The sequence below is a fragment of the Apteryx rowi genome, unplaced genomic scaffold (assembly GCF_003343035.1).
Source record: "Apteryx rowi isolate R43461 unplaced genomic scaffold, aptRow1 scaffold_99, whole genome shotgun sequence".
Classification (NCBI taxonomy): domain Eukaryota; kingdom Metazoa; phylum Chordata; class Aves; order Apterygiformes; family Apterygidae; genus Apteryx; species Apteryx rowi.
The window spans coordinates 195546-219227 of NW_020451304.1; the positions used below are offsets into that span (position 1 = coordinate 195546).

The 23682-nt window shown below is 43.1% G+C and overlaps 4 protein-coding genes across 12 annotated transcripts in view; 1 reads left to right on the plus strand and 3 right to left on the minus strand.

Moving 5' to 3' along the window:
- TRPV1 (transient receptor potential cation channel subfamily V member 1) overlaps positions 1 to 517 on the minus strand; it is a 29871-nt gene extending 29354 nt beyond the window's left edge. Inside the window, exons 1-2 of the mRNA XM_026055136.1 lie at positions 501 to 517; positions 171 to 362 (exon numbers count right to left, since the gene is read on the minus strand). The gene's annotated coding sequence lies outside the window, so the exon portion shown is untranslated. The remainder of the gene's footprint in view (positions 1 to 170; positions 363 to 500) is intronic.
- Positions 518 to 1114: 597 nt separating this feature from the next.
- SHPK (sedoheptulokinase) lies at positions 1115 to 10592 on the minus strand. Of its 3 annotated transcripts, none has more exons than XM_026055137.1 (7): positions 10086 to 10592; positions 8466 to 8607; positions 5420 to 5603; positions 4045 to 4197; positions 2764 to 2939; positions 2408 to 2608; positions 1115 to 1538 (listed from the first exon to the last, which is right to left on the minus strand). In XM_026055137.1, the coding sequence occupies exons 1-7, from the start codon at positions 10260 to 10262 to the stop codon at positions 1144 to 1146; spliced, it is 1428 nt and encodes a 475-aa protein (XP_025910922.1). In that variant the 5' UTR covers positions 10263 to 10592; the 3' UTR covers positions 1115 to 1143. The 3 variants fall into 3 exon arrangements, with proteins under 3 accessions (XP_025910922.1, XP_025910923.1, XP_025910924.1); XM_026055138.1 differs by having other exon boundaries at positions 5420 to 5671; positions 10086 to 10174; XM_026055139.1 differs by lacking the exon at positions 4045 to 4197.
- An 81-nt stretch (positions 10593 to 10673) lies between these two features.
- Positions 10674 to 19244, plus strand: CTNS (cystinosin, lysosomal cystine transporter). 6 transcript variants are annotated; one of them, XM_026055142.1, is made up of 11 exons: positions 10700 to 10889; positions 11313 to 11386; positions 12792 to 12870; positions 14052 to 14136; positions 14229 to 14332; positions 15289 to 15420; positions 15834 to 15933; positions 16025 to 16144; positions 17238 to 17408; positions 17857 to 17974; positions 18349 to 19244. In XM_026055142.1, exons 2-11 carry the CDS (start codon positions 11323 to 11325, stop codon positions 18477 to 18479), a joined length of 1104 nt encoding a protein of 367 aa, XP_025910927.1. In that variant the 5' UTR covers positions 10700 to 10889; positions 11313 to 11322; the 3' UTR covers positions 18480 to 19244. The 6 variants fall into 6 exon arrangements, with proteins under 6 accessions (XP_025910930.1, XP_025910929.1, XP_025910927.1 ...); XM_026055143.1 differs by having other exon boundaries at positions 10792 to 10803; XM_026055141.1 differs by lacking the exon at positions 10700 to 10889 and adding an exon at positions 10916 to 11013.
- A 427-nt stretch (positions 19245 to 19671) lies between these two features.
- On the minus strand, positions 19672 to 23507 carry TAX1BP3 (Tax1 binding protein 3). Of its 2 annotated transcripts, XM_026055148.1 has the most exons (5): positions 23378 to 23507; positions 22439 to 22600; positions 22059 to 22178; positions 21682 to 21759; positions 19672 to 21292 (listed from the first exon to the last, which is right to left on the minus strand). In XM_026055148.1, exons 2-5 carry the CDS (start codon positions 22535 to 22537, stop codon positions 21155 to 21157), a joined length of 435 nt encoding a protein of 144 aa, XP_025910933.1. In that variant the 5' UTR covers positions 22538 to 22600; positions 23378 to 23507; the 3' UTR covers positions 19672 to 21154. The 2 variants fall into 2 exon arrangements, with proteins under 2 accessions (XP_025910933.1, XP_025910935.1); XM_026055150.1 differs by lacking the exon at positions 22439 to 22600 and having other exon boundaries at positions 23287 to 23507.
- Positions 23508 to 23682: the final 175 nt, after the last annotated feature.

Here is a 23682-nt window from a genome sequence, read left to right on the forward strand (position 1 = left end):
AGCATAGCACAGGGGATAAAAAATTAGAAATTTTAAGGGAAGTCTCATGATCARTACTCAACACTAAAAACTGGTTAGAGTCTGACCTGGCAGCTGCCATGTTAAAGCCCACTTACATAACATAATACATGAAGGGCAGAAACACCTTCAAATCAAATACACTAAAATACCTGGGCATTATACTTCAAGAGCAAATCATTTTTGTGGACCATCTCTCAGGGATGCTAATTGTGGTTGTGCTCAAAAGTAAAATCACAGTTTGAAGAGATGAGGATTGATTGGGCTTCATAAAACTTTCCGAGCTGGCCACCTCCTCCTGTTCATCACAAATTCTGATTGTTCCAGAGAAGCCCTGATCCTCTCTACCACCCAAAAAACAAACATAAAATAATTACATACTGCCAAATAAGGAAAATAGTCACCTCACTCACACCCTGTGAAAGTATTCTGCATTAGGATATAAGCCCTGCATTTCAGGTGTCTCCAGTCATTGTACTGACCTAGTCATACCTTTGACCTGAATCCACTGCAACGGACCTGGGTGACCACAGAAATAATCCTCATGTTTTATTTTGATCATTTTGTTGACAGGCAAGCCAAGGCTGTATTTCATCTTTTACAGAGACAACATGCAACATGTAAAAAATGGCATTCATTCTGTGCAAGTGCCAAACTCCTCAAACAAGCTTGACTGAGACCCCAGTCTGCTACCTATATGTATGTATACTATGAGACAGCTTTTAAACACAAGATGTCTCTAATGAAAGCATCAGACTAAGTTACAGAAAGCTACTCATCTCTCCCAGCCCTTTCTAAATATATTTCCTAACAGGAAAATGAGCCTAGCATGAAATTATCATTTTAGGCAGAAACTTAATGGATCTTTCCTAGTCACTCAGTCAAATTTAATGTGGTAATTACTTCTCATTTCACAAATGGAAATGACAGAGCTAGGAAATGGAGTACACCCTGTGTACACCCAGAAGCAGAAACAAACATTAAATACAAGCTCTTTTTTGCTGTGGTGAGTGAGATGGTACGTTGAATACAACTCCAGAAAAAGTTAGGAAGCAAAAGGAAATACTGTACATCCAGAGAAAAAAGAAGACGACAGTTCATGTCAGGCCATTCCAAACAATGACTTTATTTTCTGTGGAACATCACCATGGCAGCCCCCACAGCAGCGTCAACATCCTTCCCGTAAATCACAGGGAAGGGAAAAATCCTTTCCGCTTCCTGCCTCAGCACCTCGTTCCTGGCAAGGGCACTCCCAGTTCCCAGAATCCTCCTCACTCCTGTCTCCGTCAGGCGCTCAGAGGGCAGCATGGAATGGAGATTTTCAATGATCCCACGGCACAGAGCTCTAGTTACATGACCCAGGGAGAGGTCAGAAACAGAGATATCGGTCACTGAAGCCAGCTGCTCAGGCATGTGCCTCTCTCCAAATAGTGCCGGGTGGATTGAGAGTTTGCTGTTGGTTTGGGCCAAGGCTGCTTTGATTATCTTTGTATAGATAGTAGTCTCCTGAACCTCAAGGCCTGCAAAAGGGAAATACCATGTTACTAATTTGAAGGGGTCTAGTATATTCTACATGTGGAGACTTAAAATGGACACTGATCCACCTGCTCAGCAAAATATTGTATATCTGTTTTTCCCTGTGCCAAAGATAACTGCTTTTCCAGGACTCTGAACCCCCTTCCCATCATCCAACATACTGTGATGCTAGAAATTTTTTTCTGATTACAGAAACTGCCATTTCTGATAATACAGCTATCCTCCTTTGCCTACACTGTGTGAAGTTACACAAAACACCACCACTAAAGGCACTGCTGGCAGACTTCACATGCTATCCAGTCACTGAAGCTAAATGCAGAGTTTCCTTCAAGAACTTGCTGAAAGAGTAACAGATATAAGAATTCATTGCTTCACTGCAACACCCAGAAGAGGAATACAAAAGAGCCCGTAAAGACCACATTGAAAGCACTTAGGAAATATTACATGAGCCTGAGTCTTAAAATCCATTAGGTATTTAGAGTTCTGAAAATTTGCAGCAAAAGGCAATTGATATAATCAGAGAACTCTTTTGGACGGCAATCATAGAATATTAGCAGCTGTCTTCAGATTTGCTGACCCTTCCTTTTGAAGGATATTCTCTCATATTCTTGAAAYAAAAGAAAAGCCAAAACCTAGAGATGATGTGAATGTAGGGTCTAGGCATGACTGTCCCAGCATGTTCATTAGCTTCAAAAGGAAATTCTAGAGATCTAGGAAGCATGACCCAAGAGTTATCCTTGTTCCTTGTACAGCATGACAAAACAGCTCTAGGCTTGTTCTTTTGCCTCAGCTACCCTGGTACTTTGCTGATCAACCCTAATTTTAAGCTTTAACTATCCTTGAAATAACTTACCCAGTTCTGCTGTCCACTGGGCCACCATGTCCACAAATGTTGCTAGAACATTGCCTCCATTGAGTGATGCTGCCACCGCCAAGTAGTTACCACTGAAGTAGGGAAAATAAGTAACAGCTGAGAAAGGATCTGGTATCTCTGGAGGCTGGAATCCCGGGGGCATAGAGATGGTCAGCTGAGCAGAGGTGCCGATATTGAGAACTTGAACACAAAAAGAAAAAAATCAGTGTTTTACCAGACAACCCTGAAGGAGGACAAAGAAAAAAAACAAATAAGTTATCAAGATTAATTAATCACAGACAGACACAAATAAAAATGAGGGTCTCAGCTGCACACTATCAGCTACATGATCATACCTGCATCAGTCCTCTCAGTCAGACAGGAATAAACAGAGCACTGGAAATCTCCAAGGGCAATTCCGACTTCTGCTCCCTTGGGTATTCCATGCCATGCATAGATTGTCCTGCCTGCAATACTGCCAGGGTCTCCCACCTCTGGAAGCAAGTGAACAGGAAAGCCGGATTTTTTCAAGCTGCAATCAGAACAATATAATTGCAGGAAAGCAGTACGGGAAAATGCAACATGACTACAAGGACCTCTTTGAAGTCACAGGTGAACCTGGCATTTGTGGCTGCTGGATTTATGGATGCTTTCACCTATTTAGAAAGTTTCGCCTTGGACCAGAGCAGCATTTCAGTTCCACTGGCTGGGTGGACTAGAATAGTCTAGAAGAATAAATACTTTTACTTTATATATAGTCTGATTACCTGAGATTATACAGCAGTACCTGCACAGCCAGTTTAAGCTAATGTTGTCATACATACAGGCAGTTCCAGAGTTAAGGGACAATCACAAAAACAGCCTAAGAAAAAAATCAGGTTTCAAGTGCCAAAGAACTTAGAGCTGTTACGCAAACAGTTAGTGGTTCAAAACCAAATCATTAATATTTAAGTCCAACAAACTTCTTACACAAACAAACTGCAAGATACTCTATGTTGCTACAGCTACAACACCAGATTAGTGAAAGATCAGTGAGCCAGATGCAAGCTTCTGTCATTCTTTCAAGGCATTAGAAATTAGTTTACCTTCATGAGCAGAAGATCTTTTCATCTTGGAGTACTGGCCTAACCTAAGCCCTGAATTGTATAAGGTCCCCCCCAAAAGAGCAAATCATAAAAAACAGCAACAAAACAGACCCTATTTTCCAATAATACTCCCTGTAGCCTAATAACTTTTAGATAATATGACAAGTAAATCTTTGYGGTTACAAAGAAGCTCAGCTGAAAGAACTAATATGCACAGGCAGCAGCAGTCACTTGTCCATCCCATCCCATCATCATACCACAGAAAGGGAGAGGAACACTTYTGTATATAAGGCCTCACTGACGAGCCTCTCAGCTCTGCTGTTTTAGCTGTTTCTAAAAACACAGTGCCAGATTTTATATAATTTAAGCATTATATCCCTTACAAACCAGAGCAAACCCCCAACACTCCTGTATGGGCCACATCACAACTGATTAGGAGTGACTTTCAACCACTTTCTATCTGTAGCACTTTCATACTTAGGGCCCAAAGAGATGTTCATGTTGCCCGATACAAGCAATGTGTAGAATCTATTGAATGACTTTAGCTCTTACATGTCAGTATTCCAGCTTTTGCTTCTGGAATTAAAATATCCCCAGCTGGCAGCATTCTGGACAGACATCAGTGGCTTCTTCAGGTCACACAACATGGCAACCACATAGTCATGGATAGTGCCAGCTGCATCATAAGACTTCAGAAAATCTGGACTTTTGAACAAAAYATTATTAAACAAAAACAATGAGTCTTTCAAGGCACAAGGTAGCAAGAATACTTCCAGTGCTACAAGGAACTTCAGATATCTGCGATCTCATCTCCTAACAATCAGTGAACCAGCAGCCTCAGTGATCAACCTGTACTTTTGGGTCTTTTAAGTGAATTTGTTTTCCAAGATGTTACCACAGCAGCAATACTTAATTCCTGATGGAAGATGGAGAGAAACTGGCTTTAAGGAAATGAGTTGTCCAGGTTCAAAAACACACCATTGCAAAACTTGTCAGGAAGTTATTAACTGTTTGCACAACAATGTCATTTTGTTGATTCTGGAGCATTTGAGAAAAACAGGAAAATTCCTGCAATTGCTTTAAGATCCACAAATTATATGAAAGGAAATGTACCAAATGGTGAAACAAAGCAGGAACAAAACAGCTTGGACTCATGATCAATACAACACTGAGGCAAGATCTGGCCACATTCCACACATTTGTTGAACACACTYTGGAAGAAATCAAGTTTTTCCTCAACTTTTATAGCACCTAGACTCATTGCTGAGGAAAACACCAGCTCTTTGAGAAGCATAACATACTGGAGATGAAACTGTCTGAAACCACTGAAGAGCAAGTCCTGCTGAAGTCAAGTCATAAGTGAAAAATTACATCCTTTGCAAACATGCCACAACAAAGCAGACCATCAATTCCACCTCATAAGGAGCTCAGTGTCTAAGGAAGAAAGGAACTGGAATTAATTTAGGGACTGTTTCTTTTAGCATCTGGCAGCAAGCAGCCAAAGCAATTCTGTTACTGTCTTAGGCATGCTTGTACTTTTGACAGACAATCCGCAAAAGGCGAAACTGTAGTGTTCAAACTATATTACCAGACCTCCTTTGAGCAGGAGGTTGGACTAGAATTATTCTGATTCTTTAAGGCTTTAAGGCTACTACATGGGTAGAGGATTTTCTTTTTGTTAAGAGATCTGTAGTATTTTTATGAGGTCAGGGTCTCTTGTGTGTTCGGTTGCATATAGTTTATACTGAATACTGATATTTTTAATATTTTTTGACTATTTAATTAATATTACAATTATGGAGAAATGCAGCAACTAAACCTGTAGTGGCATTAACCTGCTACAGAAATACTAACTGTCACGTAAGTTCAAGATGAGAAACTGCCAATGAAACCGCCTGATACAAAACCCTTTTGAAAAAAAATGTACCTCTTCTTTAAATACCAGTAGACTGTGGCACATCCAAATCCTGTAGCCAAGCTGATATGTGACTGTGGCTGAGGAAGAGACGAGAGGAAGCTACGGTTGCAGCGGCCGTCTTGCCAAGTAATCAGATTACTGACCTCCTTGGGCTCAAAGGTTCGGCCAGTTCCACTCTCTGTCCATTTGCAACCTAAAACACACAGTGTCCGAGAACTCCAGTGATTCCCCACAGCATAGTTTGCCCAGCATTCTTCATTTCTGGATATTCAGATAATTTGTGCAACGAATTGGAAAAAGAATAGAAAAAGAGCCAGTAGGCATTGCAATCAAATGAATTAGTCATACTTTTCAGTCCTAGATAATGTCATAATGCCATAATCTTTGCTAAAACAGAGAATGCTGTCCAAAGTCTTCTGTCTCTACTAGCACTCCTAGTGTCTAAGGGAACAAGGAGCTTGCACCTCGAGGTACTAATGATACAACTTAATAACAGGTAACCCACCAAAAATTTGCAATTTTGCTAAGGGAGGTAATGACCTGCTGTGACATCTCTTGCATTCAAACCTTAATTGGGATCTGTCACATCATGACCTAAAGAGAGTTGTATTAGTAGTGAACTGCATACAGTGGATAGCACATAGTTATTTGCACCTTTTGAGTCAAAGCAAAAGGAAACTTGGCTCTATATTTATTAAGCAAGGGACTGTGAAGTATTAAAGAGTAGCCTCCCCTTATCTACAACAAAGCTTCGCTGAAGGCAAAATAGGGTTGAATTCAGTTTTCTCTTCAGTTTTACCAGTCTAGCATGTTCCCTCTGAGCAGAGGAAACTACACCTTTGAAGTCACCTTCACATTCTTCTATGCAGGGGCCTCAGCTAAATTACGGCAACTTTTCAGGGCTGCAAGGAGCCTTCTCAGCCATGTCTGCTACTGCTCCAGTGCAGTGCGCTACTTCCTGCCCCGACATGCTCACCGCAAGCAGTCCTGCAAGGCAGCTTACGGGTCCTGCCAGAACAGCAAACTAAACACAGCTTGAGCTCGAGCATGTGATGTTTGCTAGCACACTCCATGGCATGGTTTTGGCCTCTGACAGCTACTGCTCCCCCAGGCAACGCCTGGCCACACTGCAGGGATAGGACAGAGCGCTGACTCTGTGACTGAGGCTACTTTTTTTTTTTTTTCCTCTTTTTTTGGCTGGGGGGTGGGGGGAGACTTTTGTCATACAGATGCAAGCTGTGCTGTGCCACTTGACCTCTCCTGAGGTCAGAGAAGAGGCCCCAGGCTGTTTTACTTACTAGTAAAAACATAGTCAAATGAGTCTTTCCTGGACTGGATATAGGGATTTGAAGTCACACACACAATAAAAAGCAGCCATGAAAGCTGGGTAGTATTATATGAAATATGCAAAGCAAACATATACTTTTCCTGTCCCCTTGGCTCTCTGTTCCATCAAGGCTGTTTGAACTGAATTTCCAATTGGTTTGTTTTTCTAGTTTTAAATGGATTCTAAGAAATACTATTAACCATAAATCTAAGCCTAAAGCATGCTATTAAAAATGTAAATTGTGTCCCAAAGCGCATGAATTCACTTAGTCTACTCAAAGCAAATGAGAGCAAACAAACTCTTTCCCTTTGTTGAATGCAAGAATTGAAACAAAAGTGACATGTGGCTTTAGGAAATAAAATATTAAGCAATATCACAAAAGAATCTATGTCTATGATGAACCCATGATGCTTTGTTATAAAGCCCTTGGGACAGCTGGAAAGCAAACAACAGCTCCTTCAGCCCTCAGCCTTTAGAAATATTTCTTAATAATAATTTTAGTAGTTAAGGTAAAATTACAGCCAGCAATGAATAGCATACTGTCTCTTAAAGCAATTAAGAACCTAACAAACTTTGACAGGCAGTGACCAGCACTTTTGGGAAATCTGTTCTGTGGTTTACAATAAATCTTTGCTTAATTTGAGTAGCTTCTTTCTATTATTATTTTAATACTTTCTTTCTATTATTATTTTAATACTTGTATAATTGCTCAGATGTTCACATCGTAAGGTAAAGAGAATGAAGACAAGGAATTAGATTCTGAAATCTGAACCAAAAGCCCTAGACTTCAGTACATTTATATCAGTTTAGCCAAGAAGAGAGACTGTCCCTGGCTCTCACAGCTGGCAATCCAAGCCCTGAATTCTTCAAACATCCTCACTGTCACCAGGATTATTTGGGTACGTACACGATCAAGCCCCATATGACTAACTCACTGTGGTTGATTTCATTTCTGAGGTCTTGGCCTTTCATTCTACAAGCAGTTGTGTACCCAGGATCATGACCATAATCCTTTTCTTTTCCTACTCACAGAAGCATAAGCAGTAAGATCAGTGCAACATGAGAGTCTATGACTTACCAGAAAAAAAATGCTTTGAGTTTTTTGAAAAAAACATGGACAGAAATCATCTTTTACCAGACTTCAATTTTTCCTCCTACTCTGCTTTCAAACAGCATTTCAAATTAGCATAGCAATATTCAATGTTGGCTAGCTAATGCTATGCACATTCTCTTAAAGATCTAGAGTAGCTTATTTTTCAAGGGATACGCAGAACTGCTAAAACTGCTACTGCAAAATCACAGGAAGGTATTAAGATACTGGACAACAACTAGTTAAGTGTTTTATAAGGTGAATAACATTCAAAAAAAAAAAATTCACATGATCCAGAAGTTCTTTCAGTTGGCAGCAGATAGCATACGATGGACAAACATTTGTCAAGCTACAAACATGCAATTCCTCCTTCATATTAATAGCTGTGCTGACTCTACAGGGATCTCATAAGACTAAATCCTTTAACTAGTCTATGTAAACAACATGGTTAACTGTAGTGAGCAGCTGACATTCCAGAAATTAAAGCAAAATCCCCACAGAACAAGATCTTCTGATGATTCTGTCTCACAGAAGACCAAAGTGAACATGCAGCAATTTCCTGCAGACCATTTCAGTGCTAAAAATTTATTTTCTGCAGCATAATATTCAAAATAGGAATGCCAAAGAATTAATGTTACCTTGCTCTTTTTTCCAAAATACAATCCCATGCATTTGTCCTGAAATACCAATGTGACTGACTCTTTGAAGTTGTTGCTGGGGTAGAGCAGCAAGGCATTCATTCAGTGCTCTTATTATCTTCTGGACATTCTGCTCCATGCCCTGCAATTATAAAGCATTATACCAAGCATAAAATCATTGGGATTCATTCACTGTATTTATTAAATAAGCCTACTCTAGCCAGAAGTGAACAATATAATACGTTTAGCTTAATAACGTACATTAGAATAACATTCACTCCTAAATTGACAGAAATAATGCAAAAAACCCCAAACCACAAAACTCCAAAACCAATACTAGCAAGTTGAGACTGATATAACAGCACCTTACACTGAAGACCAAATAATTCTTGAAATAATTTCTCTGATTCTAAGTTATTGCACTCAAAATACACTTTTCTAAAAATCTGTCCCCTTCTCATTTTCATATTAATACTCTTCCTCCTCACTATATGCCTTTATTAATTCAATTTTTTATCACTCTTCTTTTTCCTCATAAACAGGATTACCTCGTGAAGAGGTTCTGACTTGCATGCACTCTCACTTACACCTTCCTAAAGCCCCTCCGATATTCACTTACCTTTGATTTTGAAGAGGCTGATACTTCATTTCTGGATATTCTTAGATCTACCCAGTGCTGATCTACTTGGTAAACTGACCAAATCATGCCACAATGGAAGCTGTATTACAACTTCTACGCTTTTGAACATTCAGATTACTATGTGACAGAAGATTATAAGCAAAAATGTTTAAATATAGTCTACACATAGATGTGAACTGTTCTGTGTGTATATACACTTTTGGCTGCATAAACATAACTGTAGGGAGCAGGTTTAACACCTCTGCTCAGACAAGAGGCCTTGGACACACTACAATACTAAGCTGGAGGAACGTCTATATATATATTTTATAATTTTGTTTGATTTGTGCTTTATTAGCTTGACCAGCACAATGGATCTAAACTCCTCTAACAGGAGTACATATTCTTGGGTATTTCAAACAGTAATTTCCGGTTATGATTCCATCTCACACTAAAGCGCAAAATACGCTTCCAGTAGGCAAGTGGTTGTCATTTCCTGACCAACAGCGTCAAATATCAGGTAATGGTTCATGGGAGAAGAGTTTCAGATTGTCTTATGACATCTCTGAGCCTACAGTGGAAGAAGCAGCAGACTTTTSCAGCAGAAAGTTTGCAAAATTAGTTCTTCTCTCTGTGGTGCCACTCAGGGAATGTTCCCAGCAGCCATCTCCATTTTGAAACAAGGGAGAGCTCCTGAAGATTTACTGCTCACCTAACAAACTCATCGGCTCTTGTACTGTTTCAGTTTGACCTGACCATTTCAGCGACTTTTCAACACCTCGATCTTTCTTAAAACAGGAGGCTTTACTTGGCTTTCTTGAACAGTAAACAGACAGCATTTTAATTCTAATTTCAGATATCCAGGCACACGCAGCAACCATCTCCCTTGTTCTAGGCACAAAAACGACCCAGGAAGGACACCAAAGCCAGCACGACGCAGCGGCGCAACCCAGCTGCTACGAGGCTAGGGATGAGCAGCGATGCCCCCCGCCATCCCTTACCTGCAGTCCAGCGCCCGGGCTGCCCGTTTGCGCCTGCGTCTCCCTGGAGCAGCTCTCGGCCACCGCTTGCCCCCGCTCTCCCCCTGCCACCAGGACGGCCTTAACGGACGTGGTGCCCAGGTCTATGCCCAGCACGCAGGCCGCACCGGGCCTGCCCGCCGCCTCGCTGCCCGCCATGGCCACCGCGGCGGGGGCGGCTTTCACCTTCCCTGCCCAGGAGGCATCCGAGGCGACCGCGCTCCTCGCTGCCACCTGCCCCAGGTGCCAAGGGCACACGCAGCGCCCGCCCCAGCGGCGCGCGGGCACTGGGGGGACTGGGCAGACTGGGCAGACAGGGCGAGCGGCCTGGACTCTGCCCTGTGGACTCTGGCGCTCAGGGCAGAGGAGGCCTCCCCTCAGCAGCGCCTGGACACGTCCCCTCCATCTTGAGTGTGGCGAACCGCCGTTCCCCTCCCCGGGGACCTGTGCGGCTCCGAGCGACAGCGCAGCACAAAGGCGAAGCCGCAGCCGGCCGCCTCCCGCCGCAGCGCTCCCACCTCGCGGCCCCGCCGCCGCCGCCCGCTCCGCCACACCCAAGATGGCAGCCGAGGGCGGCCACACCGGCGCCGCGCCGGCCAAGGGGCGTTAGGCGGGGAGTTGATAGGCGGCCGCCTCACGTGAGAAGCAGAAAAGGGAAGAGCCGGAGGCACGCGAGACGGAGCTGCGGCGCTAGGAGGAGGTAGGCGCCCTTTCCCAGACGCTCGTCCTCGGCGCCTGCCTCCCCCTTAAAGCGCGGGACGGAGCCGCTTCACCGTGCCTCCTGAGGTCAGGGCGGCGGGGACTACAAGTCCCAGCATGCACCGCGCCTGGCCGCCTCAGGCGGCGGGGGCTGGCGGAGGCGCGGGGGCTGCTGAGACTTGTAGTCCCGCGCGGGAAGGGTGTCGCTGAGGTGAGGGGAGGTCCCCGGGGACCAGAGGCGGCGGTTGTGAGGGGGGCGGCAGCTCTGTGGGGCAAACTGCGAGGGGAAGATGTCCCCGGGGGGTCCGGGCAGAGAAAGGGGCCGAAAGGCCGGTGCCCTGCCGGGACGGGGGGCAGGGGAGGTGGCCGAGGGTCCCTCGGGGGGGGGAGCCGGGCCGGGGGCAGGGAGCCGTTTGGTGGGTGCTGCCCCTGAGGGGACGGGGTGGTGCTGCCCCCCATAACGCGTGGAGCCTGAGCAAAGCTTTTCTTCCCCCTCTACCCCTTCTGCAGCCCTGCCAGGATGGGGACGAGATGCCTGCTCCCGCCGCTGCTGTGCCTCTCGCTCGCGCTGCTGGGGCCTGGCGGTGAGTGTTTGCCCAGGGCAGGGCCAGCTCCTGGCTGGTAAGAGGTGGAGGAGCCGTGCCCGAGGCTGCTCCGCTGGGGTAGGCCCCTCACGGCGCCTCTCCAGGGAGAGCTGCTCCAGGTGTCCCCTCGGCTCTTCCTTCACGCCTTTCCTCGGGCTTCGTGCGCTCGCTCCTGCACGCACGGCGCTGCGTTGAGGCGCTGGTGGGCCAGATGGAGCGCTAGGGGAGCATACGAATTCGCTTCTGCAGATGTGGGTTAAATATTGTGCGTGGAGCAGCTGGCGATGAACTGGGGAGCTCTCCTGCATTTAAATAACTTCTTAAGAACTCTCTGTTCTATAAGGCAACAAGACAGACGCGCACCACTGCTTCTGATGCAGATAATACCTATACAACTTCCTGCAATAGTGGCTCTTGCAGTTTATTCTTATCTAAACAAAGTTTCTCAATTCTTTCTAAATATATCAACTTTCAGAAGGTACAGGGAGGTGCTCCAACTGCTGCATGAGGCTCCTGACACACCCAAGGGACTCACCACTGCTCTAAGGCTAACTGCTAGTGTCTGCCACTTCACTGTATCCAGCCCATGTATTTTTTCAAACCATGATTTCAGTTCTAGTTGTCTTGAACTTCATAGTTCAGGAGACAAAATAGGGTGCCAAGTACACAAGCAGTGTTTGAAAATAAGTGTCCAGGACAATCCATTTATCTCTCTTCATATATCTGATCTTATTTTTATGTAGCTCTTTATTCTTCCTCCTGCCACTTTTGTTCTTTAAACATACAAACCCAAAATTGCTAACACATGATAATTTATCATTTTTATATCAGTAAAATTGGCATTTATAATCTGGACCTCTCTCTCAAAACATGATGTGGTACAATCTAGCTGGGTTGTTGCAAAGTGTACCCCTTAATAACAACATTTCAGAGCCTTATAGCAAGGTGCTTGAGAATCCTGAAGCATTAGGATAATAAATTCATGTTCTCTTGAACATATGGATATCTGGTTTGAATTTGTGGCTCAAGCAGCAGTTTTAAACTGAACTTTGAGCATTTTGACTCGCAAATTACTAGGATCACAGCAAGAAACAATTAGCATGAGTTTAAAATACCGTATAACTTCTGTTGGCATGAACTTCTGTTGCACTTCAAATATTTAAGTTGCTTCCTTACGACTTGTTCAAGTGACAGTTATTTAGTTCCTCTTTCATTTAGTTTGCCTTGAAATAAGCTGTAGTCCCTTTGTTTGTCGTATGTGTGTTTTTTTTATTAGACTGACAGTGCAGACAGCATTTGATGAAATCTTCCTATCACAAAATAAAACAGCTGGGTCTTCAGACACTTTCAGGAGTGTCTGTCATTCATAGTAATTGAGTGGGAGTTTTTGTTTTGTTTTCCCCAGATGGAGCCATTGTATTGTCTGTCCCTGAAGTGGTTTCATTAGAAAATGGGAGTTCAATAAACATCACTATATCTCTGAGGTAAAATCACGACTGCAACTTCACTTTCTCTTTGGAACAGGGGAGGAGCTAGAGGGTAGGTGCGCAGAGTGAATCTCACTTGTGTGTGACTGGCCACTCCTAGACTGTTACATCACCTTTAAAACCAGTTTGGACCAAAGTGGTGCAGAAGCCTCACCCGCAGCCTTGTGTGGAGTGCGCCTCCAACAATATCCTATGTCATTTGTATGGAAGCTCTAGCAGGGAAAGATATTGTGTACTGTCTGTCCTATATTAGCTTATTTAACTGTCTGCTGTAAGCGAACTTAAGTTTCCTCCACCTCCAAAACCCAAAGCTTAAGAAAAACTTGTATTTCCTAGAAGGATCACTAGAGACTTTACCAGGCAAACAAAACTCTTTGTTTCTAGCAAAGAAATGCAGCTCCACTGGGGCTGGTGCACCTCAGTCCCATTGTTTAATGTAGTGCATTGTTTGTCTGTGTTCTTGCTTTGTCAGCCTTTTTCCAGGAAAGAAGTGTTAAATATTCAACAACTTTGAAATTTCAAAGGAGTGGTGGTGGGGAGAAGTGAACAGTCAGATGACAATATAGTAACTGTGGTTAGGAAGGAAAAAGGCTAAACATCACTGCAGCAGTCTAGAACTCTTCTTTTTGCAAAGAAAGACACAGTACTGTAATCTAGTTCATGAACAAGTACAAGCATTTGAATCTTATGATACACTAAGTACAGCACTACAATTAAACCTTCTGGACAAGTGCCCAGTGAAGTTCTGGGGAGAAAGTTGTGCAGATCTATTTCAGTCAATTGATTCTTAGTTTGTAGCACTTCCATCGCTTCTGCTTTTCTTCTCCCCCACCACCAAATCCTGTCATGGTGCTTATTAATCCCTTGCTGCTATGGTTTTGCTCTGCCACTTAGGTGGCAGAGGGAAGTAAAATGAAGAGAAGAGGGAGGTAAAATGCGGCCTTATAACTGTCTAGTGCCCATCACTAGTTCTAACTAAGTGTTCAGAAGAAGGAATAGCACACTGCTAAAATACTTTGATGTTGGTGTTCCTTTGAGTACTAGGCAGGTACTGTTGTGTATGGACTGTCCATTAAGTTTGCCAAAGCTGTGAGGAATTGGCAGACATTCTCCAATAGGCCTGAAGGAAAGTCTTTGAATTCAGGCACTAGTCTAACTTGGCTTTTCTGCCTTTGCAGGGCTCCATTAAATGAGACACTGTTGATAACTCTTAATATTACGTACTCATCGAAACACAGAACCATTGTTGAACTACCTAACGAAGTAAGTCACATAACAGACTTCTGACCTTATGCAAAAGCCTGCTGTTGGTATGGTGCAACTCTCCTCTTTCTTTCCTCCATTTTGCCTTGCAGATAAAATTGCCTGCAGGTCTCACTAAGGTAGACTTTCAAGTAAAAGCAGATGATGTTGGGCAAGTTACAGTGTATCTTCATACCAGTAATTCCAACTTAACTGGGTGAGAAACTGGTTTTTAGCTCTGCTTACTTGCTTACTATCTTACTGCTCCCTACACTTAAGGTGATTGTTCCCTCTTTTTATAGTCAAATAGTTAATGAGACAGGGGTGGTATATAGTCAAGAAGATGTAGTGACCCTCCAGCAGTCCTCAAGGTATTCAGATAAATACAATGTATGGAAGCAGAATGGTAGTCTAGGTATCTTAGATTTCATTACCAGATGACTCTGAGTTCCCATGGCTCCTTAGTCTGGTTTAATAACCCCTCCCAAGAGTCTCAAAACTATACACTAGCCTTCCTGATCCATGAAGCACTTGGCTGTAAAAGTCCAGTGGGATACTGCTGTTGCTTAGAATTTGCTCTGGAGTGGTAATAGTCTGATTTTTAGGTTAGAGGGGCCTCCATTCACAGATGCTACTGTCCTCTGTAATAGGAAAACAGTCTAACAACATGGAGAAAACTGGATTGTATTTGCCTGTTGCCCAGATGGCACTGTACAACACCATACTCCTGTCTTACTTCTTCATTTCACTTCTGCTTTTAAAACTTGCAACAAATGCAGAGGTGGCCACATTCATGAAATGTTCAACAGGACAGGCATGATCATGAGGCTTTGCTGGCAGAGCATGAAAAGTGAAACTCTGCTGTTGCACAACAGACCTCATGCTAAGAGAATGGAAACAATAGGCACAAGATGACCTTTTGGAAGATTTGTATGATAGTAGAATGGAAAGGAAAGAGTCGGACAAGAAGAAAAGGCTAGGCGTGGTAGAAGTCTTAAACATAACAAGGGCACTAAAGGAAAGGGGAAAAAATCAACTGAAACCAACTCGGGATCCTAACTGTTTTGTCTCAAATTCCTTGACTCTGTTTTCTCTTTAAGTAGAACAAGGGAAAATGTCCTGAAAAAAGTGTGAACAGACAAATTGACTAACTCTGTATACGTTAACCTTCAGACCTAGGATTCAATTTCAAGTGATTCACAGCATCATAGTGAAATATGCTGATGAGGTGGTTGGCTGGATCTATTTCCTTGCCTGGTCTATCTCCTTCTATCCTCAACTCTTTGAGAACTGGCGACGGAAAAGGTAAAGAGACTTAAGATGTGTTTGTAAGTTACTCAAGCACTTCTGAAAATCATGGTCTTAGTTTCAGTTATGTCCATCTCGGTTCTTGTGAATAACGCATAGAAAGACTGAGGAACAGGGCAAAGACAGCCTCAATAAATGTAGCCCCAGTGAACTTTCATACAGGCAGGTCAGAGGAAACTAAGTGCATCCTACAGACGCCTAGTCCTAAGATTTGGCATACCAGTGTGTGGCATATAAAGGATATTTCACCTTGCTTCCTGATGAACTCGGCATCATGTTGCAACAATGCCTGCAGCTTTGGCTTACATGAAAAACTGTCTATATATTGGCACATCCTAATGACAAGTCCTCCTTGGAACTGGCTGTAACGCTCTGATGCATATTTTTAAAACTTTTTTTTCTCTCTCTAGTGTTGTTGGATTAAGCTTTGACTTTATTGCATTAAACCTTACTGGCTTCATAGCATACAGTGTGTTTAACATTGGACTCTTCTGGATTCCCTTAATTAAGGTAAACGTTATCTTTAATATTTGTGGGGGAGGGAGGTTATTTACAGAGGAAGCTATGGTATTTGACTAGTTTTGGCTCCCCTTACATTTAGGAGGAATTCTTACTCAGTTATCCCAATGGAGTAAACCCTGTGGCTATCAACGATGTTTTCTTCAGTCTCCATGCAGTAGCTCTGACTCTTCTCATCATAATTCAGTGCAGCATGTATGAGGTAGGTCTCAATGCTGGACTGACCTGTCAGCTCTGGCAGAGCTCCCTCTGTCGGACACCTCACAACACCCCGTACTCAGGTCCACCCTCTCTGTTCTCCAAAGTCACCTTCATTGCCCTTTCCTCAGCCTCTCCAGAAGGGAAACTTCACAGCCCAACTGCCTTATCTTTACTGAGCTAATGGTCGCTCCAGTAAGCTTAGCTACTTCAGCCTCATGGATGTTCTGAGCTTATCAGTAGACTCTTTAGGGATTCAAAATAACTAAGGCAAACAGCCAGGTTCATAAAGTTCCCAAACAGATCTCTAGCCAGTACACAGATTACAGCTCTACACAGTACAAATGTCAAGATGTGTGTTGCTGTTTCCTCACCATCTGGAGCATTCCTTGGGTTAGGATGGTCCTCAGATTGCCTGCACCTCATGAGCTTTCTTCTTCAACCCATCCCCTCCCAAAACAGCTGCAGAGAGTCTTCTGTAATTCTCATCCCATTCTATCATTAAAGTCAGGTGGTTATTTATTTAGTTCCCATTGTAAAAGCCTCTGATCTGAACAGCCAATTTGCTCTAGATGGTAACTATTGCTAACAGATAACTATTTCTGTCCTGGAGTGCTTCCTTCAGTGATGCTAAACCTAAAACTGTCATGGTTCATTTGTTGCCACTGTTAGGTGTGATAATTTTTCTAGTAAAGAATCTGAAGGCAACCATGAACTCTCTTCTGTAAYGGTATCAGCAGCCTCTTGCATATGCAGGAACCCTTGGTATCATCAAGCTAAACTCAGGAGATTGTGATAGCTGTGGCACTGAATAACAGGCATTATAAATCTTCAAGAACATTGCAGCAATATTGTTTCCACTTGCTCATGGACAATAGTGTTCTAAATAAATGCTGTTCGCTGTCACTAATCAGCTCTTGCAAACCGATCAGCTCTTGGTTGCTGTAGCACTCCATTTAGTCTTAAAATTCCCTTGTGGTCTGAGTCTAATTGGTGCAACAATGGGTTTGTTCTGTAACCTTGCATAGTGCTGAGCATATTGTATATCTTATAATGGTGTGTGGACAGTTTTAAATGTGTCTACATTTCTGTTTCAGAGAGCAGGTCAGAAAGTATCCAAAGTTGTTGTTGGACTATTGGCACTTGCTTGGATTTTTACATTTACAACACTGTTTCTTGCTGCAGCTGAGGAAATGACGTGGCTACAATTCTTATTTTGCTTCTCTTACATTAAGTTAGCAGTCACACTGATAAAATATTTTCCACAGGTAAATCTGAACTTTTCTGTTTTTATACTATATTACTGCCACCCTAAGTGTGAAGTGCATCTTCTTGAAAGTCTGACTAGACTAAGCCAGTAATGATGACTATTTATTCATTTTCTAGTGACAAAATAGTCTGAAGATACCACATAATTTTCCAGAAGAGTTCTGAAATGTTACTCTCAGGAATGCTCACTTGTTTTATTGGGATTGCCCAGGGCACTAAGAGGTAGATCAACTTCTAAAATGAACAGAGAAGTCTCCATGGTGAGCTTTCTTGCCAGGAAGGAACAGCTGAACCTCACTTGCAGACTAGAACAAGGCTTCTGCTAACTACTGTGATACCACACTAGGTAGCCAGGATTGAGGTCTCACAGGACTACTAGGTGTTGACAGGTGTGACTAGGTGCAACCAGGCAATGAGATACTAACCAGCTTCTTGTCACACTCCCAGGCATACATGAACTTCCGCCGGAAGAGCACTGAGGGATGGAGTATTGGAAATGTGTTACTAGACTTCACTGGTGGGAGCTTCAGCCTCCTGCAGATGTTTCTGCAGTCATACAACAATGGTAAGGCTGGAAATGAGATGGTTGGGGGCCCTTCTAAGTGGTAGTGTTGGGGGGAAATCCTGCTGCAAAGCAGACATAACGCTGTATGTTAACTTGGGAGGAGCATGTTTGTGTGGCAGTGTGGGTAGCTGTTTCTACATTAAGAATAAAGAAGTGTTTGTATTTCCTCAAGTTAAAAAATGACAGCTATTCTGAAGAAACTGCAAAACAGTTTAGTTAGTTTCATATAAGTTATACACTGCAATCAGTCTTAAGGTGTATCTGAACAGTCCAGTTAAACATCAACTACTCTATGTATGGCATGACCATTCAAGACAAGACTAACTTGTTGGTTTGATTAACTTGTCTTAGTTCTCTAATCTTGTGTTTGACAGATCAGTGGAAGCTAATCTTTGGAGATCCAACCAAGTTTGGCCTGGGTGTCTTCTCCATCATCTTTGATGTTGTTTTTATGATCCAACACTACTGCCTTTATAGGAGACGGGGGTATGAACCTTGTGAATAACATCTCCTGCCAAGATAAAAACTTTATATTGGACTTACCCCATCTTGGCTAAGGGATTTCAAGATGTCTCTTAACCAGGTACCAGAAATACTGACTCTGAGCTCTATTTACTTTGATCCTTTCTGGTACCATGTACAAGCTCTCGCCTCACCAAATGCTGATTGCCAAATGCCTTAAAGGATACCAAGCTATCTAGCTGCTTGTGGATGGAAGAGACTCTCATACCTGTTGAAGCTGCAAATCCAGCTTGGCTTGAGCTGTTGAAGCAACGTGTGGCTCTTCTTCCTCTAGCAACAAGAAGGGGAAAGATCAGACTCGTGTCTTTCTGATCGTGCTTCACTTCCAAAGAGCCGGAGTCCTGGCTTCCAAAAATCTCAGATCATATCTAAGCAACCACTTAAAATRTTAACGTAGTGACAAAGGAAGCAGGTCCACAGATCTAACTGCTGCTGCTGACTCCTCACAGACCAAGTCACAGTAGAACACTGCTGTAACAGCAATAATGGTACATGAAAGGGATACTGGAGGAAAAAAAAGTAAACATCAATGTTAAAAGCTGAACCCAGAGAAAGGAAGAGTACTGAGAAGAAACAGTGACTGTGTTCCTATCTCACTGAAAGCTCTTTCAAATGTGCTAAGACAAGTGCTCAGATAAATATATCTGAATACTTCCAGTGCACTAACTTAATTTAATTTTGCTTACTTCTACTGGCATACCTGGAGTCCTATACTGTGGATGGTAAGGAATAAAGATTGTCAAAGGGATTATTTCGAAGTGGATCATGTTAATTAACAGCCCAATGATTAAAGTTCCTAAATACATGTTTTTGTTCCTGGGCAACATTCTAAACACATGGGGTATGTTCCAGGTTGAGATCAAGGCCTTGACTTTCTTGAAGGTAAGTATTATACCTTTTTGAAAGAACTGGAAGGTGATCTATGCATTTGTACTGGAACAGTACTTGAATACTCAGTTTCTCTCTTGCTAGATGTCAGCCTAAGGAAAACTACAACTCTTTCCCACCTGCTAGAGACTAGGTGAGGTTTTGAGAGTTCACTAACACTATGAATACCCGACAGTGAAATCAGACCTTGCTAACCTCAGTTTCTAAGACTGCATTTTGTTGACATAGTCCAAAATCCCCTTAGAAAAAAGAAGTCCCAGCTGGAGGCAGTCAAATACGTAGAGAGATGCAGCTCAGGAAATCCAGCTTTTTTTATTGTGTGTAAAATCAAGTGACATAGCAGTACAAAAAGCAGTGTATCTTTATAGTAACAAAAATAACTTCAGCTTGAAAGCCTTAAAATTTACCACTGAATTCTTAATTGTTACAAAATTCAAAAGCAGTATTGTAATAGTTCAATAGATACAAAAATGGTAAATAGGCATCTGCTGGTGTGTACAGAACAGTCTGAGATGCATTAATCAAAATATGCCTACATGGCATAGCAGTAATGTACTGAATAAGTTAGTCTGCCATCTCCTCGTGTTCTATTTACAACAGCTTACCTGAAGACCGCTTAAGGAAAGTATAGATATGTATAAATCAACTGAGGTGGATTAAGAACTCCAGTTTTCAGATAATTGTAAAGCTAGCTGGTTAACAAACCACTGAGAATGCTAGATAATTAACTCAGTTTTGCAGCAAGAATCTTAAATCCTGTAGTACGTAATTGATTTAAACAACTTTGTAGCTTACTAGAAGTTTAAATTTGGTCAAGAGGCACTTATGCAAATTACTGGCATATTCTTCTCTTCCATCCAATAAATCAGTAATTTAAGGAAAGTCTTCTACAAGATGCAAACCAAAATCCACCCCCTCCACCTGAAGTCTGACAGAAGTGGTATAAAGAATGGGAGACTACAGATACGAGCAGCCTTTTTGGTAAGTCCAGCAATAGTATTTTCTTTACCTACTCGTATTACTCTGTATTCCTGCCATTTAATCTTGATTCATTTGGTRTTAAGTATTACTAAGGAACAAGGAGAATTGAGGTTTCACTCTGATAACAAAGCTGAATTGTAGTGTCTAAGAGCTTTTAGTGCACTTCACAGGTACTAATCTAACTCTTCTGTATTACTCGGTTGTTGTCTCTTGTCTGAAGAGGCTCCTCTGTACAGGGAATTTTTGCAGTAAACCATAATGCCCAAACCCTTCAGCATACTCTGTCTGGCTAGCACACAGTGTGAGATTAGTACAGTGCTCCTCCCCACAGCAGARTGCAACTCTTAATTGACATTTTAACTTGATAGCACAGGAGGACAGGACAGCTTGTGTCTACAAGCTTGGCCACAGCAAACCCTCTTATCTTCGTTGGCAGAAGCCATGCTTCCTTTTGAAAGAGGAAGCTTCTGTGCTACAGAAGAATCTTGTCAAAGTTGAGGCTCCTCCAGTTGCTTCCTTAAATAACTAGTATTTGTCCTGTCCTCCTGAAAGCCATGACTATTACAGGGTCTTGCCATGTACCTGCAGGGAAGACTTTAGAGAAGCACTCTGCTTACAGGACTAGAGTTTTACTACTGTCAGTTACACCAGAAAAAGAAAAATAGTGTTTACCACAGGTAGGAACATGCACTCCTTCCAGACAGCCTGCTCAGGTCTAGTATTTGCTTCCTTGCTTGATATCCAGTCTACATCTCTCCCTCCCCAACCCTTCCCCAACCTCATGATTGATTAGGACATCATTGATTGTTGCACAGCCTTCTGCAGAGATTGCCTGGTCACCAGCAGCCGCACCACTTCTTCATTTCTTTTTGTCAGCCTCTTCCTAGCCTGGTCATGAGTTACCATTGTCATATCCCAGCCATTCACCTAGAAAAAGAACACAAGGTGCTTCAGTAGTCACAGACAGCAAGTCTTGACAAAGCAGGGCAAGCCTGACGCACAGGGGCAAGCCCTTGGGCTGCCCCATCTCTGGTGGGTTCCCTCAGGCCATCTAAGCCTAGCAGCTCTTCTCAAAATCCAGTGCACGGAAACAAACAAATCGGAGGCACATGCACGGACTCACAGGAGTCYGGTTACTTTTTCCACTACGTAGTTCTATAAGAGCAGTTAACTGACATTTGGCATAACCCCCACAACCTGCCCTGGAAAGTACCTAGAAGACCGTACGTCCCCCCAGCAGGAACTTCTCTGCAGCACACACCTGGGTACTGCATAGCTGGGTACTAAATTAGGACTTGTCTTATGTTGGTGTTTACCTGCATGATCTTATCTCCGATCTGAAGCCCTGCAACTTCTGCTGGGCCTCCTTCAGTCACCCTTGTTACATAAATACCCTGAAAAAAAATTAAGTGTTCGTTTACTACATATGGAAGCATTAAATACTCAAAGCGCCACTTTACTGACAATGAAAAAATACTTTGTAGTATATTAACGGATTCTAGTTAAAAACAGGTTTGTGTGATGCTGGAAAGTAAAGTTGAACAAGAGCTAACTTCGACACAAGCCTGTCTGCAGATGATTACATGGCAATGGAATAACTTGTCAGCCATGTGAGATGACAGAATACAGATGCATGTGGGTACGCGCAGCATTTTGCAGAGATAGTCGCTACTGAAAGCGAGGAGCATCTGACCTTGTCAGTCTTATCTTCAGAGAAAGGATTCTGAGCAGGGTCCTGATCAATGCCACCTCCAATGCTGAATCCTAGAATCAAGTTGTCACCTTGACGAAGCTTATGTATTTCAATCCTTTGCTAAAAAGAAAAGAGAATAACTCAGTACTGTGATCACTGGAAGAAATCTTAAGTCCGTTTCAGAAATGGACACATATAAGCCAGTTAGATATTTCTTTCACAGAGATGCTATAAACCTCAGTTAACGCTACTAGAAAAGGCTGTATCACAGCCTTGGTTAGAATAAGAACCATGTATCAAATCTGCATGTGTTGTAAGCAAGCAAACAGCTCTAAAACTCCTTCGTAGAAAACTACTATTACATAGCATTTGTCACCTACCAGTGACATATAACCTTGGTGCTGACTGCAACAATTGGCTCTAGACTGTTCTCGGCCCTGCCACAAAGTTATGTGRCAGAAGAGCATCTGCAAGCTCATCCCAAGGGTTCTCGTGCCACTATGTAGTCAAGCTTCTCACCTAGCCAGTGCTTTACCGCTGCACTGAAAACAAGGGGGAAGGCATTAAAAACTGAGAGCAGTTCTCCTTAAATGTGAGTCAACGCTGCTAACTAGCAGTTGTTCATCTCTAGATTCATCTGGCTTTTTGTCCAAGTGCCTTGTGTTCCTGTGTAGCTTGGTCAATGGAAATACTAGCCTATTAGTAGAATGTTTCTTTTTAGATGTTGTAAGTTATCGATTTGATTTTTTTGTAATCTGAAGGTATGCAAGTTCCTTGCTGACTGAAGAACGCAGGCATCTGACAAACTCTACAGATTACTGAAGTACTGTGTAACTGCCAAGTGCTGCAGGAATTTCTGAGCCAAGATAAAGAGCCAGGATCTTTAACTGGAACAACACCCACTCAGAAGGGGCTTCTCAAACTTCTGCCTCAGTCAGGAGCTGAGCTTTCTGAGTGGCAGTAGACTCAGGATCTCACTAGGATATGAACAGCTTGCTAAACTAAGGCATCTCACACATCCTCAGGGATGTCTGCTCTCCCACCACTAAAAGTGGCACAGCCTATTCCAGCTAGGCCAACAGTCAAACCACCCAAAAGGGCAATTAAACTAATTTAGTAATTTAATTAGTGAAAGAAACAATATAGCAACCTTTGCTTGTGTTCTGTTTTCTGATTAAGGCGTTTAACGTATTTTTTAAAAGCTCTGCTTCATAAAATTCAAACATACGCGGCAGGTCCTTATCCTGCCTGTGTCCCGCAGTCGCATACAGCGGAGGGCACCGAACAAAGCGCTCAGCCAGCCACTCCTGCCCCATTACCACCAACCACGCAGGAAAACATCAGGTCTTGTGCAAAGCACCCGGTACAACAAAGGAGACGAGGCCCCTCGGCGAGGCTCGTGTATCAGGTTATAGCAGGATGCAGTGACTGCTTATCCCTTGCTTTCTCAAGCAGCAGCTGAAAAGAGGAACGCGGTATTAAGGCGGTGGGAGACGCTCGGGGCGCTGAGGTCGGTCTGTCACGTAGCGCCGCCAGAGGCTTCCACGGGCCGAGCGGCTCCCCGAGAGAAGCGTTTGGGCCCGAGTAAACGAACGCGTCCCTCGAGCAGTGGCGCGGGGCGGCG